The following is an 18,752-nucleotide window of genomic DNA, read 5'->3' as shown; positions in this document are numbered from 1 at the left end:
AAACCCCTTTGGTTGAATGCCTACTATTGACAATGCATCAAACAACAGTTCAAAAGTAACTAATACTCTGAGTAGCATTTAAGATGAATACGTTGTGCTTTTTCTCAAGTATCATTTCAATACCAGTAGTTTTAATTAAGTAATTGAGTAATATATACTTTATAGTATTACTGCTTTTGCTCAAGCAATGGATTTGGGTAACACTTTCTCATAACTTTATAATTCACTGTTAACAAACAATAAAATGCTTTAAAACCCATATTTAAGCAATTGTTTATTTTAATGTCTTAACTGCTGTCTGTTATACTTAGTTATGGTTAGTAAATACTGTGTAGTTCATCTATAAACATTACGTTATAAAGTTGCAACTGATGTTTAGAAACCCTCACAAGTGCTTGTTAAATTGTTTATTACTCATTTCATTGTTTGTTAACACTGAAATAACTATTAACTTAAGTTTAATAAACTATAAGTTTATTGTGATGTTTATTATAAAGTGTCACCATGACTTATGAAGAAATGGCTCATTCAGAAGTCCTCTCCTCTAAAGCTACTGAGGCACATTCATCAGTGTGAGAAATGATTTTCACCCACTGATGAAATACAGATGGCGTCTCCATGGAGTGCACGCCTGTTTGCGTATAAAAAGCATCTGTTCTGTTGTTTTTTTGGTCATTTGAAGCCTGAAAGCAGGAACACGCTATCTGAGAGGCAAACACAGGATTATGTTTGATTTAACTCCACTGTGGAAGTCATCCCACCTGTCCACAGCCTTCAAGGAGACCTGCTCTATCAAACTTCATAGCTCATCTGTCTTCCACGGTCTCCATCTTCTTCAGTAATGGCTGAGTGGAGTTGGGTGGCCTACACGGTCCTAGAAGTGCTGATTGCTGTGGCCTGTTGTCTTGGCAACGTGTTGGTGGTGTGTGCGGTGTGTATTGGCATCCGAGATTCCCTGCGGGAGCCGACCTTCTGCTTCCTCGTCTCCCTGGCGGTGGCTGACTTCCTGGTGGGCGTTGCCGCTGTGCCGCTGGCTGTGCTACTAGATGGCTGGGTCAGTGTGACCCCTGACCTGTGTCTGCTCCTCAGCTGCGTCGTGCTGGTGCTGACTCAGGCCTCTGTGCTGTCGCTGCTCGCTATCGCCGTGGACCGATACCTCCGGTTACACACACCGCTCAGGTAGGAGCCAATCTAATAGCAACTTTGGAGGGGGGGACTAACATTACATGATATTTTAAGAGCAATGCTTGAGCAGGACACAAAAACAAACACTCTTATCACCTTACTAGCATTGCCACTTTTGCTACTGCTAGCACTACATAAAGGAGACCTATTGTGCTCTTTCATTGTTTTCCTTTCCTACGGTGTTTTATATATGTTGTTTTGCATGTAAAAGATCTTGAAAGTTAAAAAGTCCACACCAACAGAAGCTCCTCTCTCCCACAGAAAACACTGCCTCTTCAGTAGTCCCGCCTTCAATTCCGTGACTTTGTGACATCACACTAAGTCACCATGTCAAACATTTGCATAATTTATGCCTAGTTTGGCACCAAGAATTGATTTAGCAAAGCTGCTCTGTTGTTGTTGTTGGCAGTGCTGGTTCAGGCATGCATGAGCTGACCAATCAGAGGAGACTGGGGGGGCTTAAAGAGACAGGAGCTAAAACAGAGCGTTTCCGACAGAGGGGGAAAACAGTGCTGCAGCACTGGACAATATGAGAAAACCGATGTGTTTTTTGAACATTAAAGCACGTAAACCAATTCTTGTTGTAACCCATAATAAAATTATCAACCTAATAATGAGCATAATATGTCTCCTTTAATGTCACTGTGGCTTGGACCTGTAATTCAGTGCAGAGGAAATTAAGACTGGTGACAATTATAAATTATCAATTTTATTGTGTTCAGCGGGAGAAATGTTTATGCCGGTCGTTAGTTTATGTTACAAGGCACTCGAGAACGTGCATAAAGTCACATCCTTTGGACTGTGGTGGAAACTCCCGTCCCAAGTCCTTCACAAAGACATCCACAGTCCAGCAGCATTAAACAACTTAAAGCAACATTATGTAGAAATTGGCATTTTGTGCAATTTGGCGCCCCCCACAGTTTCACTGTCGTAAATACAAATACAAAGTCTGTGATGAAATATATGTGCTAGCTACAAACAAAACTCATTACATCATAACAATGTTATGTGTTGAAAACTTGTATGTTGAAGTAAACATGTATGTAACGCTGTGATCCTACCCTCTAACTGAAGTTACATAGTGCAGAAATAAGTGATAGGGGGTGGAGTGGCTGAGACAGAGACATGATTCGCTCTATTACAAGACACTGTACCATCAACATTATTCTGAAGCTGTTATTGTAAGGTAAAAAAGTTACATGATGTTGCTTTAACATATCTTTGTTTGGTCAGCCACCAGTGACGAAATCTGATTTGTGTCATGTTCCACTGCTAAGGGCTATAAGGGCACAAGGGCATTTATTGAGATTACATAGGTTCGCAGTGATATATTTCTGCCTATGTTTCCACTGTGAAAAACCTGATTACAGGTAGAAAAACCATACAAATATCAGGCTAACAAATCACCTCTCTTTCATTCCCTTTTTCTTACAACCCTCACTCTCAGATACAAAGCCCTGGCCACACAGAAGCGTTCATGGATGGCCGTGTCTATGTGCTGGACTCTTTCCTGCTTACTGGGGTTCACCCCTCTGTTTGGCTGGCGCAATGACTCCTCTCTACCATCCAACTATGCCAATACATCCTCCCCTTCCTTCACCTCTCCACCCTGCACCTTCCTCTCAGTTATCACCCTCCCGTTCATGGTCTACTTCAACTTCCTGGGATGTGTCATGGTGCCCCTGCTGGTCATGACCGTCCTCTACGCTCGAATCTTCTGGAGCCTGCAGGGCCGTCTGAAGGAGAGCTGTCCTCAAGCCCAGGCTTCTCTGCTCAGGGAGAAGAGGCTGGCCTGCTCCTTGGCTCTGGTTCTCATTTTGTTTGCCATCTGCTGGATTCCTCTGCACCTGATGAACTGTCTGTTGCTGTTTCACGGTCCTGAGGCCGTCACACAGGGGATGCTCTATACAGGCAGGTTGCTTTTCTAGTTCTTATTTTCTTTTTCATATGTCACACATTTACAAGATACTTACCAACAGTGAAATCTGACAGTGACAAATATATTTTTCCAGGTATTCTCCTGTCTCATGCCAACTCAGCAGTCAACCCTGTGGTCTATGCTTATCGCATCCCGAAGATCCAACAGGCTTACAGTCAAATATGGAGACGCTTCCTCATGAACATAAACTGTTGCCATGGGGTAGAGCAAGTTCCCCGATCAAGAACAAGCAGCCGAGCCAATCACACACAGACATTTGGATCAGGAGGGAAGACCACACCCTAACAAAGGTCATTTTAAGTAATATGTTGGAGGTTTGAGTTCATGAGACTGTCACAAGGTACAACATCTGACCATCACTTTGAGGCTTTTGACGAATAATCATCTGAGAACAGGCAAACATACGCATTCCCTTGCAAACTTTATTCAAGTCGAAGCTATCTCATGAGTCTCCACTAGAGGGTGCCCTAGACTGACAAACCCAATAGCTGCTGCTGACCATGACACCAGCAGAAGTGCAGTAGGTGACGACAAACAAAGTCAAGATCGGATTCACGGATTTTAGGACAACTGATTTGAGACAGGCATGACTTTATTGAGATGTTTACATATTTTTGAGAAACTAATTTGACAGCTTCAATCAATGCATCGCTAACCTTTAGCAGCACATATCGTCTTGCTCTTCTTTCCCTGAAATCTAAGAATAAATGTGGTACTCAGCCGTGAGAGTGTGTCGAACATTGATGAGTGTTCAGCGAACTCCTCAGGGAAGGCAATAGACTGTATAGTTATCACCTGAGCAGGCTGCAATCCCACCCACCAAACTATACAACCTACTACCTCACCCTGACAGAGCCCAAATCAAAAACGCCACACGTTCACATCCTGTTCGGGAGCATGAAACCTCATTCACCTGCCCTAGCACAGAAAAAAAAACAATCCTTGTCACAGTGTATTATGTTGATTGCTGCAAGCGTATGTTTTGATTGGACGGCATGATTGCCCATCTGGAGATGACAGTCTGCGAGTGGCTGACTCAGCTGTCTCCTTGGGAAAGACAGTAGATTGTATAGTTATCTCAAAAAGAGGTTACACAACCCCACAACTATTCAATCTACTACCTCAGCCCCAAGGACAGCATCCACGTTGCTTCAGCATCAAAGATCCACAAAGGTAACTCTCCTGCAATGGTACAAAGAAAAAGAGACAGAGAGGGTTATCTTAATTAACGATTCTTCTCTGTAAAATACATGCAAGATAAAAACTTGAGGGGTGTACATTTACATTGTTGATGTGTTCAAATTCAGTCCCCGCACAAAAACGTGTAATCGTATTATTCAGATTTATCTCCGTGTGTGATTCTTTGTTTTCGTTCCTGGAAATGGTTCAAAATCACGACTTAGGGCTAAAAACTGCGGGTGCTTCATGACTGCAAGTCTTCATCTGCCAAGATTCGGAGAAACGTTTATCACTTCTAAACAAAAGAAGACCCAGTGAGATTTTGCATATTGGCACATCCTCACCGATCTAACCGAGCTTTTCTTTTTTTTTCCTTTACGTCTTTAAGAAATCTGTTCCATTAAAATAAATCAAACACAAATAATTTAACGGTAAGCAGACATCGCAAAGTCAGACCACTTATGTGTGAAAGCCCAACAAACAACTCACTGGCTTCCTGAGACTCTGGCATGTGATCGAAAGAGGGGGGGGGGAGAAGAGCTGCACGACTCTGTGCCAGGAATTCGTTTCCGTTTTTGCCAAAAACTGAGCTCATTCCAGTGGGCTATCCCTGTGTAGGCTGGCTGCAGCTTCTCAGACGGAGGTACACACACAGATGCCTGCAAATATGGCTTCCACCAGCTGCCTCTGATTGAATACAAGGCTGGGATTCTGCCCCCCAAAACACAACAAGGAAACACAAAATGGCGTCTCGCACATCGGCCATTTTAGGTCTGCTTAAAAACACTATAAGGTCTACCTTTCGGGAGGTTTTTTTCCCAGCCTGCTGTCTCATGATTAAGAAAGAGCAGCTGTTCGGTCGAGAGTGATGGAGAATCAGTCGTGTGCCAAGAGCAGAGATGAAGCCAACAGATACAAGACGACACACTCACTATCAGCGGGTACAAAGTAAGAGAGCAACTCGAACAAAACTTATCAGGCGGCTGGCAAGTTCACAGAGAAAAAATGTTCCTGTCCATGTTCCTGTGAATTTACTCATACCATTAACATTTGGTTTGTTCGGAAATTTGGCACTCACTGAGCAAGAAGAGTCTATTTTTGGTGACTTAAACTTTTAAAAAATTCACTTAGAAAGACCTTACTCATCCTAACTAACTGCTCAACTCTTCTGGGATAAGGGTTGGCATGGGCCAGCAGGTTAACATGGCAGCGACTGAAGGGTTAATGAGTGCCAGACTAATTGCCAGACCTGGGCCTCAAATAGACAGAAAAAGGGGTTAGGAGGTACACTGCTTGCATAAATTAGCATACAGTCACAACCCCTGAGACTTGGTCCAGACTGGCCCATAGTTAGCATGCAGTAGACCCTGCTAGCCTGATTACAGAAGACCAGACAGACAGAAGGGGGTGGTGTTGGTAGGGGGTGTGTTGGCATGATGCCCAACTCTGCCACTGTGCCAGTGACAGATCTACGGGCTCTGTTTGGTCGCCGAGAAACGTCCCCCGACTGGAGCTGTGTTTGGAGGACAAGGGGAGCAGACTACATGTGATACAACACGGTCATATTAGTGAAGATTTAACAGGACATAAAAGGAAAAAAGAAAAAACAATTTAAACATTAAATGCTTGTGGAGAATTATGTGATTCTGGGTTAATTGCGAAAATTGGCATCCTGTTCCCTGCGCAACTCCCGACTGTTTTGGAAACACTGAGGCCAAACTCGGTCAGTCATGTGAGCTCTATTGGGCACTGTTGTCTGTGATCGTGGACTTTGTCTATGTGGCACATAAAAGGGGCACGCACAGCTCGGCTGGGTCAAATCATTTTTTCTCTGTCAACTGCTTCACAATAAATATGCCACGAGCCTGCGGGGCAGCTGAGAGGATCTTGAAGATCTCGACGAGAAATGTGGCCTATTGAGTTAATCTCATCTACCAATTAGACTGTCTGTCTGTGCGTCTGCCTCAGCAGAATTGTGGCCAAATGGTAGTAAATTCATATTAGCAGTATTCAGTGTAAACAAGGACCTTGTCCTCTCTTGCCCCCTGATAACGCTGCTCTGCTGTGACGGTATGTTTCTCTGGAAACAATTTCCTGCTTTAGTTAAGTTAATCTGCCTTTTGGTGACAGTTACATGTGTTTCTTTTGTGTTTTTCCACAGCCCCCATGTCAATTTGATCTTTTCAATAAGTTTGGAACAGATGTATCCGCAGAAATAGCACTGATTCTGTTTCAGACGTAAAACATCCAATGTTAGTTTTAAATAAATTCATTCTCATAAAACTGCCACAACGAAGAAAATAAGAAAAAAAATAAGCCTTTCAAGTAAACACAAAGGCAAGCTGTTTCGATCAAATTATCCACTTACTCTACTCTTTTGTGAATCAAGTTAAAAGAACAAAATCAAAATGTCTGTCAAACAAAAATTACCACCGTTTATTTTGCAGATTTTACACACACGAAATAAAAACACCACTACAGCACCACCTTTAACAAACCAAAGCCCATGCGATTAATTAAAATGTAAAATATCACAGAAACAACAGGCGTGAGCTTCCTCCCCTTCGCTGTGAAAGGATGGAAGGATTCATCGCAGTTATTCTCGCCCAATACAAACGACGTAAACACACAAATTAATCAGCAAAATCCCCAAACACACGCAGCGCGCTCAGTTGCCAACAAAACTCCTCAGAATTGGAGCAGATTTTCGCAGGAAGCAGAGGCAGGGAAATACCTATTGGATTTCCTGGTCCCTTGGTCCGCGAGACGGGATGAATGCTTGGCAGACACAACGGACGGGGCACCAGACGATTGGTACAGGTTCTTGTGTGTTTCTCTCTCTCTTTCTCTCTCTCTCTCTCTCTCTGAGCTTTGTGCCAAGAATGGGCAGTGTCTGTGTGCCAGGCAGAATTTCAATGAGGGAGGAAGGAGGTGGTGGTGGTGGTGGTGGGCAAAGAGGAGGAGGAGCAGTGGGGGAGCTGGAGTTGGCAGAGGAAGTATGCCACACAATAAATGGCAGGATGAAGAATTCCCACAGTTAAAAAGATGCAAACGGATGTCTTGTCTTACTCGCGTCTTAATCTAGAGGAAAAATGTGTCCAGGCATCTGGCAGAGAGAAGAAGGAGGGCTGATCCTCAACAGAGCGCTATGGGGATTTTATCATACCTGCTATTTCATCTGCCCCACTCCCTGAGGAATGCCTGATTCCTACATTAAAGGACGAAGGACGGGAGCACTGAGCCTCTTCCGTGCCCACTTGGCATGGTGCCCGCTCTGATGTTCTCTATATCCTCATTAACCAAGCGCAAACGCACAAGGCTCATGCTCGCATGTATGCATGTTTACAGAAATCTGCTGCCATATGCGTGTACTTACACACAGCTGCACAGACACAACACGGCACAGTTGCCTGACCCGAGTACGCAGAAGAAGCGCGTTCTATCTGATCCCGTTAATTCACTGAAAATGCTTCCAGTTCTCCACTGTTTTGCTGCACACACCAAGGTTGCAGTCACAGGCGTAAAAGCTAGGTAAACAAGTCGGGAAATGTGTTTGATGAAAAGATAGTATGACCCAGATAAGGCAGCAGTATAAGAGAGCCATTGTGTTGACTATCATGGTGTCCAACAATCACGTATACACCTACAGAAGAAGTGGAGCTAGGCTGAATAATCAGTATTTGCTGGATGCTTCTCAGGTTAGTTTGTCACAACATTTAAAATGCATTTAAAAATATGTACACTCAGGATAATGAGTTATTCGCTGCTAAACTGCAGCTGTTTCAGCTGTTTCAGCTGCAGTTTATCCTCCAACTGTGTTTCTAAAAGCTCTGAATGAAGAAAATATACATCAAAGGTTTCTGTCCTCCTCTTCATCTACACTCTCAATCCTCTCTCCTCTTCACCACTTGTCTATGCTTTTGCTAATGTGCTGATGAGATGTGTGGTTACCATGGTTTCAAATGTTTCTGATAGCTCAGATGCCTGGCCTGGCGTGTTGCTACACGCCCACATGTTACAGCATTCAATAATGCCATACAGAGCAGGCCATAAACACAAATGCACATGCACACATGCATATACACAAACACACATCAAAAAGGTATGCCCTTTCAAAGAGGGTGTGCATGCATATCGTGTGTGCCTGTATACAAACAGTATGCGTGCAAGAGTGCAAAGTGGTGTATGTCAGTACGAAACAGCTGCAGCTTCCTGCATGAGAAGAGAAACTTCCTGTTGCCTCGCTGCAAACCGCGGCCGGTCAGCCAAGATATCAACCAATCAGATATGTTGAGGCTGAATGCAGGAAGTTAGCCTGACTGCCTCTAGGAGAAAAAACTCAGAAACATTATGAGGCAACACAATAAGTTCATCTGAGGATAAGAGAGGGGCGGGGAAAGAGCTCTCCTACTCCTACCTCTCTTTCTGTCTCTGTAACCCTTGTTCTCTCTCTTTCTCTCTTCAGCTTCTTCTTTCTTAACATTTTCCTCTCATCACTGTCACATGTCGATATACGTAAACAGAGCTTCTTTTAGTTCTTTTTTTATGAATCAATTTGCCACTTAATGCCACAGCCTAGAGATTTGAAACGACCGAGGTCTGTGCAGAGGAATTAGGAGTAGTATACCCACAAAGTGTGAGGGCCATATTGACAGGGTCTGCTCATATTCACTGTTTCTTAAACACGTGGCACGAAGGCGCCATCTTAACACCAACCCGTATTTAGACCCAGATACAGTACTGACAGTAAGCAGTTCCTATTTGTACAGCCAACATGCAGATTTTTCAAATTATCAGATCGTATTAAAATCCGACTAAAAGTAGGTCGAAAGATCACATCGAGTTGTTGATTGATTTACATATCCTGTTTCATCTAATTCGGAGCGCAAAAGAGTGATATTTCACCTTTGTTTCATGGCATATTGGTGTCTGACATCAGACTATGATCAAAATATGCCACATAATATCAATAATGTGCCTGTTTTCTTAGAAATGAGTACGATAGGCATCAATTCGACAAATGCTACTTGCATATTCCTTATCTATTGCGACAGGCAGGTCACACCGGGGAAAAAAACAGCTTTACTGATAAAATGAGAGTGAACAGCAACATTAAACTGCAATTTTCACTCAACAACCTGCCTTTTTCTTTAAAGCATCGTCTGTCTGTCCGAAACTCGGTTTCACTTCTGCCTCAATTTACTCTGAAGTGCAAAGTATCACACACAGTAGCCTTCGCCGCAGTGTGACAAGACAAACATTATAGTTGCCACCATTTAACAATCTGTCACACCTTTAGTCACACACATACAGACACATGTGAGTTTTCACAGTGGCTCAAAGTGCAAACAGTGTGTGAAGGGAATGAGAAACAAAGTAAATATTGCCCTCGTATGAGCTATCATAACGGCTCTCGATGATAAGAAAGTGTCTCACTCGTCCTGTTGTGGGTGCAGCTCTTCAACGCTGGTCACTGAATACAACAACAGCTCTGTGGCTCGGTCGACCCCTCTGAGGTCAGAAAGTAACCGAGAGGGCCTGTCCTTCCTCCTGCCAGTCTACAAAGAGACACCTGTTCAGTACGGAAAAGCCACAGAAAGACGGTTCACCACACCGTCAGAGCCTGGTGCCCTAGAGCAGAGAGGGGCGAGAAAGAAGGGGACAGGGACAGACAAAAAAAGAGATCATGGAAGCAGGAGAAAGAGGATGGTCAGCAGGGAGTCGAGGAGTCCCTCCGAGCTCTAGAAAAGTTTCTCCTGCTATGTCCATTGAGCCAAAATGGCGGCGAGCGGAGTGCAGCGTGGCAACCGACGACGGCAGACACATTTACAGGAGGAAGACCATGATAAAGGATAGAGAGGAGGGCGAGAGGAACTACAGGAGAACGATTATAGGACAGTGAGAAAGACGGGAAGAGGTGTCGCAGGATAAAAAAGCAAAAATACCTGGAGCCTGTACGTGAGCGGAGGGCTGGGCCGGAGGACTGGAGGAGAAGAGGGCCGTGATGGCGGGAAGAAGGGAAAAGAGAGGAGTAGAGCACACCCTCTGAGAGCTACACCCCCTTCCCACAATCCCCTCCTACTGGCGTGAGTGCGTCTGTCCGTACACAGGGTGACAGAGGGACGTCTGCTCACACACAGCCCTACAACACACACACAAGCCACGGTATCAAACACACAGTGCACAACAAAAAGAGAAAAGCTCCACAACACACTCGCAATGGACTCACATGACTTGCAGTTGCGTATGACCAGAACGGAGACAAGCGCGCCAGACAGAACAGACAGAGGACACTTCAAAACACAAACATACACATAATCAATTCGCCAGCCTTTGGATCGCCCTCTGCTCTGCCCTGTGCTGTGTTTGCCTCGGTCCGCCTGCCCACTTTGGCACCGCTGCCAAGAGGGAAGGGGAGAAAAAGGGAGGGGAGGAGGCGAGGGGGGTGTAGAGACACAGAAAGAGGAAGGGAGGGACATGCTGTAGCGAGAGAGGGGGAACAGAAAGAGGAGGAGTCAGAGAAAAAGAGTTAAGAAAGCGAGTGAGACACGGAAAGACGAGAAAAAGAAAGACAAGAAACTGTCGTGAGCAGTGACACAAAGCAGTGGGACAGCAGCTGGGAGCACGCTGACGATTTGTATGTTAATCATCCAAAACACACGTCTCACCTTGTACTGTACTTATATGCTATCCTGCAGCAACAGACAGATGGCGAGAGAGACAAGCAGATCCTAACACTTCTGCCATGTTGTTCCATCTCACCACAATTGCACACAATGGCTCAAAAAAAGCCCAAAGTGCTCTTGGGATACGAACTCTACACTGAGGGACATTTGTCGCCGAGCTCTCTCGCCTCCAAGAGAAATCCCCGGGAGGATCACTGTCTTTCTCGACATCTTTATTCTGCCCGCTTTTCTCCGAGTCTCCCTCTATCCTTCCGTCAACTTGTCCTCTCCCTCCATCAGGGGATAATATCTGCCCTCCGAAGTGGGAGGGGTTTGAGGGAGTTCAGCTAAATGGATCAATGAGCGAGCAGGGTGGATACTTCACAGAATGTGACTTTTTTTTTCTCTCCCTCGGCCGTTGGCATCGTTCCCAGGTCTCCCTTTGCTTTCTCACACCAGCGAGACAGTTGAACATCAGTGCAGATCTTGGACCAGCGAGCTGTCGCCTCTAGATGACCTCAATCATTAGGAGAGAAAACATAAATCCATCTGTTCATAAATGGCCGACCTTCTCTGTAGCCCATTCGTGGACCAATCATTGATCGGGTATCCCAAGCCGAGCCAACCAATCGGCGCTCACGTTTGAGCTGACGTCGTTTTCAAACTGCTGAGGAATACTTTTTACCATTAAATGTCACACAAATACTTTCTCTTCTTATTTTAAAACTTACATCAGCCACTTGTAGACAAAAGACGAAGCTTGTTTTGTCTTTGGTAGGTGAAACAGTTAATTCCTCATTGCAGCTGCTGTAATACCTGAGTTTCTGAGTCCTCAAACTGACCAACGCGCACACACACTCGCACACACGTTTCTGGAGGGTTCTCCCAGTCCTCAAACACTCACCGCGGAGACAAAACAGACCACAATGGTCCAGCTTCTCTGCTTAAACTCCACATGAGTCTTTTCTCGAAGACGGGACAATGGACACACACACACTCATACTGTACACAGACTCACACAAACACACACACACATACACATGTGGTGCGAACAATCCAGTTCTTCCATGGAGGCTCGGATTCAGCCAGCAGGTTGGACAGCCCCTCCAACCTGACGTCACGTCTCCTTTGTTGTTTATGCATTTATTTCTCTCCTCAGCTGAACTCTCTGAACCCAAAGTCTCCCGCCCTCCCTCCCCTCCCTCCCTCCCGTCCTGTCCTCCAGCCCTACACTTACCCCCTGCCAACGAAGGCGGGCAAATACAGTATGGCTTTAACAAGGAAAGAGAAAAGAAGGAGAGGCAGACAGAAACACAGAGAGGAGACAGACAGGGAGAGGGAGAAAAAGGAGCTTAGATGTCTCTCTCACTTTTTCTTTTCCTCCTTTTCTTCTTCGATCGCTCCCCGCGTCTCTTCCTGCTCGGCTTGTAAAAGTTTCAGCTGCATGGCGGGCCGGCCTCTTTTGGCAGCCGTCCAACTCTTGACTCTCCTGTCCCCTTGCGAGAGAGAGAGAAGGAGGGGAGGACAAATATAGTCACAGCTAGACTGTACTGTACAGAGGCAGATGTACTCTGAATGCACTGCTGCAACTGGGGCTGCACAACCAACTGAAATATTATCAATACCACAATAAAGCCGAGTTCATGATCACAGAAGTGACAATTGTTGGATAAAGACAACATGTGTGACAAAACAGTGGTATAATGAAGAACTGTAGTGCTGCAGAAATGCCCTTGCCTACAAATCTTGAGATGTAAGAGAACATGTTTGATTGGTGTGAAAAGGAAGATTGTCATGCAAAAATGATCATTTCCACTAATCATGAATCATATCACATTTGTAATATCTGTCTACATTTCATACTAACACACTCTCATAGGAAAAAAGGAGTTGGTGACATTCCCTCACAGTTTATAACGAGCTGCAGTGAAGCATTAGACAGTAGATCTCGTATCAAACACAAGCTAATCATCACTCGAGACATCATGCAGAGTTTCCAAAGGCTGTGACCCAGTTGTGATGTTAGTCTGCCTTTAACTGAGTGTGATAGCTGAATCTGATAACAGTGTGTCTCGCTGCTCACGCCCAGTTCACACAGGGTGACTCTCACTTTGTTTAGCTTTTTCCTGGTGTCAATAACACGAGCTTCTCGGTTGCTTGCAGATGCAAATGGATTTACACAGGAACATTAACACTGTCAAATATTTACATTAATTTAAAAGATAAAGCAAAGTGTGTCGTTGCACAGGTGCACACACACACACACACACACACACAGACTGAGGATGTGTTGTGACTTGTGTACTCACCTGAACACAGGGGTGTTTATACAAAAAGTAGTCCAATCATGTAATAATTTTTATTGTAGTTTTAATTTACTCATTAGTGCACTCTTAATGAGCTTAATTACAGCACTGATTAAATTATCTTTTGTCTCCAAGTTTTGAAGCACCCTGTTTCCACAGCTCTTCCAAAATGTGCCACTGTTTCTTAACACATTTCTGAAAATAGTGTGTATTCTGGCATACTGTAATTAGCTAATTAATCTACATTTTAGCTAATGTGCTAAAATACTGGTAAGGCAATCCTCTGTTATAGTGTTGACATCCTTTGTGAGAGGCCTTTTTCAGTGGTTCAATATTCAAAATGTGATTATATGTGCATAAAGTTATTTAACAGAATTAAAGAGGACCAACAATTTTATAAAGATCGATCGTAAGATATTTTGATGGCAAAAGCCTACCTGCAATACTGTTGGTTTAAGAAGACATTTTTGCTCACTTATTTCTATAAGGTGGGTTAACAGGTCACAGGTGAGAAGCCAAATATTGACTTGTTTTCTACTGTAACATCAGCTCAGGACAAGAACATTCTTCTGATCCTGTTTGCAAATAAGTTTGATTTAATTAAAGGAATTCAGCTTGTTGTTGGATGATTTCAGAACCCTGATACATACAGACCTGAAGGTATAATGCCTCTTTAACAATTCATTTAAAGTATAGAAGTAGCTTATATGTATTAAAAATTATTGAACTGAATAACCAAAGTAGTCATTTCTGTGGAAAACAGACATACATTGTAAGATGTTTCTCTCTTGATTATTTACTCACTCACTTTTATGATGTTCATGGATTAAGTAACATTAACACAGTAGAGTATAAAGTGTGAAGTCCCATGTGAGAACCTCCATATTATATGTTGTCTGTACCATTAGCTCAGGACAGGACAAGAATCATCTTTAAATAGTTTTTACTTTTTTTTTTTTTTTTTCCAGGTTTTTCAGGTGCTGACACGTGACAAAATATCTTCTCAATGATTCAGATGCATGACTACTAGCTAAAAGTAGCACTAGCTAGCTAGCTAGCTAAAAGCTAACGTTACTCCCTTACCCAATTTTAACAACTTCTTTTTTTTTACCAACTTAAAAATTGGACTTTTGAAACTGCAAAGGTTTAAAGTAAACAACCACAGCAAAAATAAACTTTGGATATTTCCCTCGCTAGAAATACACAACCACTACTCACCTGACTGAGAGCGTCCATGGCTGAGAGGCTGTGCTGGTGCTGGAGGGACAAAAACAGGCTTCGCATACTGTAGTGGGCCTGAATAAGTGTGAGCGACAATTGCCTATTTAAGTGGCAAGTGAATTTATAAAGGCCTAGGGCTCTTTTAACGAATGTTAATTCATTTTTAATGACCCTTTAGTAAATGTATGCAGTCCTTGTTCAACAGGTGGGTTATGCAGGGTTTGCTTTACTCTGATTGGCTCATGGACAGACTACAGTAGCCCATAGAAACATCTGGGTCTGGGCTTACCTGAAAATAAAAAACATAATCCTATTTAAAGCTTAGCAGGTATTAGACTGAGCCCATGAATCTGCCTGTTGTGATAGGAAAAATCAACTTCGAAATAAACATGCTTTTGGGCTTGTAGGCATGGCAGCATGCTTTGGTACATAAATGCAACTTCTTGTTCACCAGATGAGGACAGTAATAAATTAAAGGATTCAGAACGTTTTGACATAACATCTCCTCACAAATATGTTTATAAAAATCCATGATACATTACTTCACTGTCACTGGCTCTGGTTAAACTACAATCTTTCCTCTAGAAAGATGAAGCGCCCCATCTAGTGGCGAACTACTGAAAATGCCTTTTGTGAGCAGAAAAGGGAATGTTTGAAGAATAATCCCAATGTTGTTTTGATTTAGTGTTGTTATATGTTAAAGCCATCCATAAGTACTTGAATAAAAGTCTTAAAGTATCTGTTATTAAATATACTTAAGTATCAAAAGTACACGTAAAAGTAATTCATACATATATTTCCATGTATGTAAATACTGTATGGGTCAACCAATATACTTGATTATCACATTCAATATTCAGCATTGTTCTGATTGAAAATCAAATGGCTAAGTTTATACTTTGACTGATGCAGCACACTAACTAGTAACTAGTAACTAAAGTTGTCAAATAAATGTGATTAATGTGAGTAGGCAGGTCAATATCTGCCTCTAAAATGCAGTGGAGAGGAAGTGTGAAAGTAGCAGAAATGGAAATACTAAAGTAAAGTACATCAAAGTTGTCCTTAAGTGGTCCTTAATATTATCTCAGCTCTGATTAATGGAAATATTTTACATTAACAAGGCCATTTTACCATAAGTATATCATTACTTGCTTCTATCAACATAAATAATTATTGTAGGCTATTCATTTTGATTTAAACGTTACCTATTAGGCAGAGAAGACAGTACATGAACGAGGGAAATAAGAAGATGAGCCAAATGAAGATTTAAGGAAAGAAGAAAGAAAAGACAACATTATCAGGAGGCACTGGGTTTGGACACTGCACTTGTTTGCAGTTGTATGTGTGAGCATGTGTGTTTGTATTTGGACACTCCTGATTCAGTTGTATTGTATCAGTCTTACTTAGTGATAGAAGTTTCAAATATCAATATGAAACCAGGCAAAGATGATGACAACAACAGAAGTAAGAAAACAAATGAAGAACCGAGGGCGTACTGAAACAACTGTTCACTTTCTTTTCTACCTCTAACAACTGTACCTGGTCCCCATGAGGCCACAGACCTCACTGGGGAAAGGAGGGAACTTTGTACAGGCAGGTTGAGATCGAGACATGTTGGTACATGTACACTGAAGTTAGGCAATCAGCCATGTACTGTATATTTCACTGTGAGGCTGCACAACACCCGCCTGCACACATGCGAAAGCAAATATTTGTGTTGCTTTTTGGATATTTAGGTTATGAATATCTTAATCCTTCTAAAAGGTTAAATGGCCCCAGCTTTTATAAACTCACAGCACCTGTAACAACAAAACAAGAAGATTGTTTGTTCGCTGTAACTGTACACTGTTTTCATCAATCAGCACCATGTCAACTGCGGCCTGCTCGTCCTTTGAAAGGCCCATGGCTGTGGTAATACTGCCCTCCTGTGGCCATTTGCAGGGACAGAGTCAGCCCCAATAGGATGTCTTTTTCCATTCCCCACCTCCCCCATGAGTCACTTTTATACCCAGTCACATTTTAATCAGCGCGCTAAGGAATCAAAGGGGGGGCAGTAGGGGCTTGCAAGTCTTAAAAATATGGGGATGGCTACGATAAGTTAACGCAAAAATTAAAAATGTAGTCATTATAATCACCCCCATGCTGATGGAAAGCCGGGTGATGTTTTGTAGTCCACAAAATATTTCTGGAGCTTCACAGCGAAACAGCGTTGCAGCATTCTACTAAACAACTGAAGTAGATGGAGGCTTGTTTTAAAACGTCAAAAAGAAAGAAAATATAGAAACATAAAGTGGCGCCCATTTCAGACAGGATGTGTGCTAACACTTTTATCTTACCAGCTACATTGAAGATTTCTGCTTTGAAAGGGGTCTAAATAATGACTTTTCAAATCAATTTGGGATATCGGTGCTTCCAGAGACTTGGATTAAACCAGACAAGGTGCATGGAGCCATTTTCTCGGTCTTCTTCTCGGCTGTTTTCACGTTTTAAGACAGGTCCCCGTCTACCTCAGTTGTTTAGGAGAATGCTGCAACGCTGTTTTGCTGTGAAGCTCCAGAAATGTTTTGTGGACTATGAAACTTCACCTGACTTTCCATCTGCATGAGGGTGAGTAGATGACGACTACATTTTCATTTTTGGGCCGTACTTATCCTTTAAGAGTTCTACATTAAACCTCACTCAACAGCACTGATCTGACAACTGTTAAAAACAGGTGTAACTGAGTCCTGCAGAGTCCAGATCTGATGTCAGCCTTTAATCTGAACCATTAAACAGGAGCTTATTGTCAGCAGTCGAGAGGCATGTTGAGAATAAGTGGGTTTAAGTCTCTTTGTCAGTCTCGTGACATTTCGCTCAGAGGCCATTACATCTCCTTTTACAATAGAATCACTGTTACTTGTCAGCTTCAGCTGTAAGCAGGGCCTTTTCCTCTAATCACTCTCACCTTGTCAGTGTGGGGGAGTAATACTGTAGGTGATGTAAATCATTAACTAGGGCTGACACAAGCCTGTTTGGATCCCTGAGCAGCTTTGACAGCCCTCTCCCCAGTCAGCACATTTCTAGGAGTTGAATAGTTTTCAGCATCATGTGATACGTGACATCATAAAAGGGGAATTTATCACAGAAAGAATGAAAATAAACTAATCAGGGAAACCTGCTGAAACAATAGAGTTTATTCTCAAGGATGTGTGTATATCATACTTGAAAATAATGATGATGAATTACTTTGTAATTGTAATTTTCTACTGACTGCCTCCTGCTGTGCGTGTCTAAACACATAACCATCAGAAAATAAACACACGCTCCATGTATACTGCCGTGGGCCTATTTAGTAGTGCCGCACACACAGTGGACAACATCAGCCTCATTTCAACACATTTTGTTTCTCCTGGTTCCTAATAAAAAAAATAAAAATAACTAAAAGGCTGACTGTCTTCATTAATCCACCTGTAGGTCTACTCAATCATTATTGAGTGTCGAGATTTGTCATTTTAATGTGAATTACTTTCATTTTTCATGTTTCTATTAAACCTCAATGGCTCATTTGTTATTTATATTTATTGATTTTTTTTTGTGTGCACACCAAAATACAGAAGAAATTCAAGAGGACATTAACCATTAGCCATTAACCTGTGATGGGTCAAAAATGAGTTGCTGATCCCTTTAAGCCTCCCATTTCAGTGTGTTAGGTATATTTTGTCTATGCTGAAGTAATACCAGCATACAACCTGGCCTTGCTACATGGCAACTGGATGAAACACATTAAGACTATGCAAGATATGAGCACACATGAGGCCTTACGATTAGCAAATAAAGAAAGACCCATATGAACTTTAGTGTTTAAGGGGTTTAAATTTAAACATATTTTCCATTTAAGTGGCACAAAGCTGTTGACACAGATTAAACCTAGAGCTCTCTGGCCCCAGAGCAGCTACACTGCCCGATTGGTAATACAGGCTTGGTTTATCAACATAACATTTTCATTAGATATAGTTCACTGTCACAGATGATTATGGGTACTTGCTTCACTTGTCCAAGTGGTTCCCACCTTTTTGGCTTGTGACTCTTTAAAACAAAGTTGGTGCTTAACTATTAACTACCCATTGGTGTATAAAGTGCCTAAAACTGGCTTCACATTAACAAACCAAGGAATGTAACTACGTACATTTACTTAAAGACGCACTATATAGTTTTAGGGAATTTTATTCAGAAGAGAAAGACCTTCATTGACGTGAAATAAACAAACCATCTTTGTAT

General features: G+C 42.6%; 2 protein-coding genes across 4 annotated transcripts; one reads left to right on the top strand and one right to left on the bottom strand.

Moving 5' to 3' along the window:
• The first annotated feature begins 704 nt into the window (after positions 1–704).
• Positions 705–3,415, top strand: LOC311264792 (adenosine receptor A3). Its single transcript, XM_084365898.1, is given in 4 exon segments — positions 705–1,179; positions 2,633–3,106; positions 3,108–3,170; positions 3,172–3,415. Coding segments are annotated over 4 exon segments (1,113 nt in total). The 5' UTR covers positions 705–841; the 3' UTR covers positions 3,410–3,415.
• An 803-nt stretch (positions 3,416–4,218) lies between these two features.
• Positions 4,219–10,695, bottom strand: LOC311264793 (uncharacterized protein). 3 transcript variants are annotated; one of them, XR_014623487.1, is made up of 4 exons: positions 10,533–10,664; positions 10,249–10,445; positions 9,740–9,934; positions 4,219–4,306 (listed from the first exon to the last, which is right to left on the bottom strand). XR_014623487.1 is itself a non-coding variant. In XM_084365899.1 (4 exons), exons 1-4 carry the CDS (start codon positions 10,617–10,619, stop codon positions 4,282–4,284), a joined length of 348 nt encoding a protein of 115 aa, XP_084222025.1. In that variant the 5' UTR covers positions 10,620–10,695; the 3' UTR covers positions 4,219–4,281. The 3 variants fall into 3 exon arrangements, 1 of the variants encoding a protein (XP_084222025.1); XM_084365899.1 differs by having other exon boundaries at positions 9,740–9,861; positions 10,616–10,695; XR_014623488.1 differs by lacking the exon at positions 9,740–9,934 and having other exon boundaries at positions 4,223–4,306.
• Between the last annotated feature and the right edge of the window lie 8,057 nt (positions 10,696–18,752).

Source organism: Pagrus pagrus (assembly GCF_965226575.1).
Source record: "Pagrus pagrus genome assembly, chromosome: 11".
NCBI lineage: Eukaryota > Metazoa > Chordata > Actinopteri > Spariformes > Sparidae > Pagrus > Pagrus pagrus.
The sequence above is the reverse complement of the archived record's forward strand: the minus strand, read 5'-3'. Positions and strand labels throughout refer to the sequence as shown.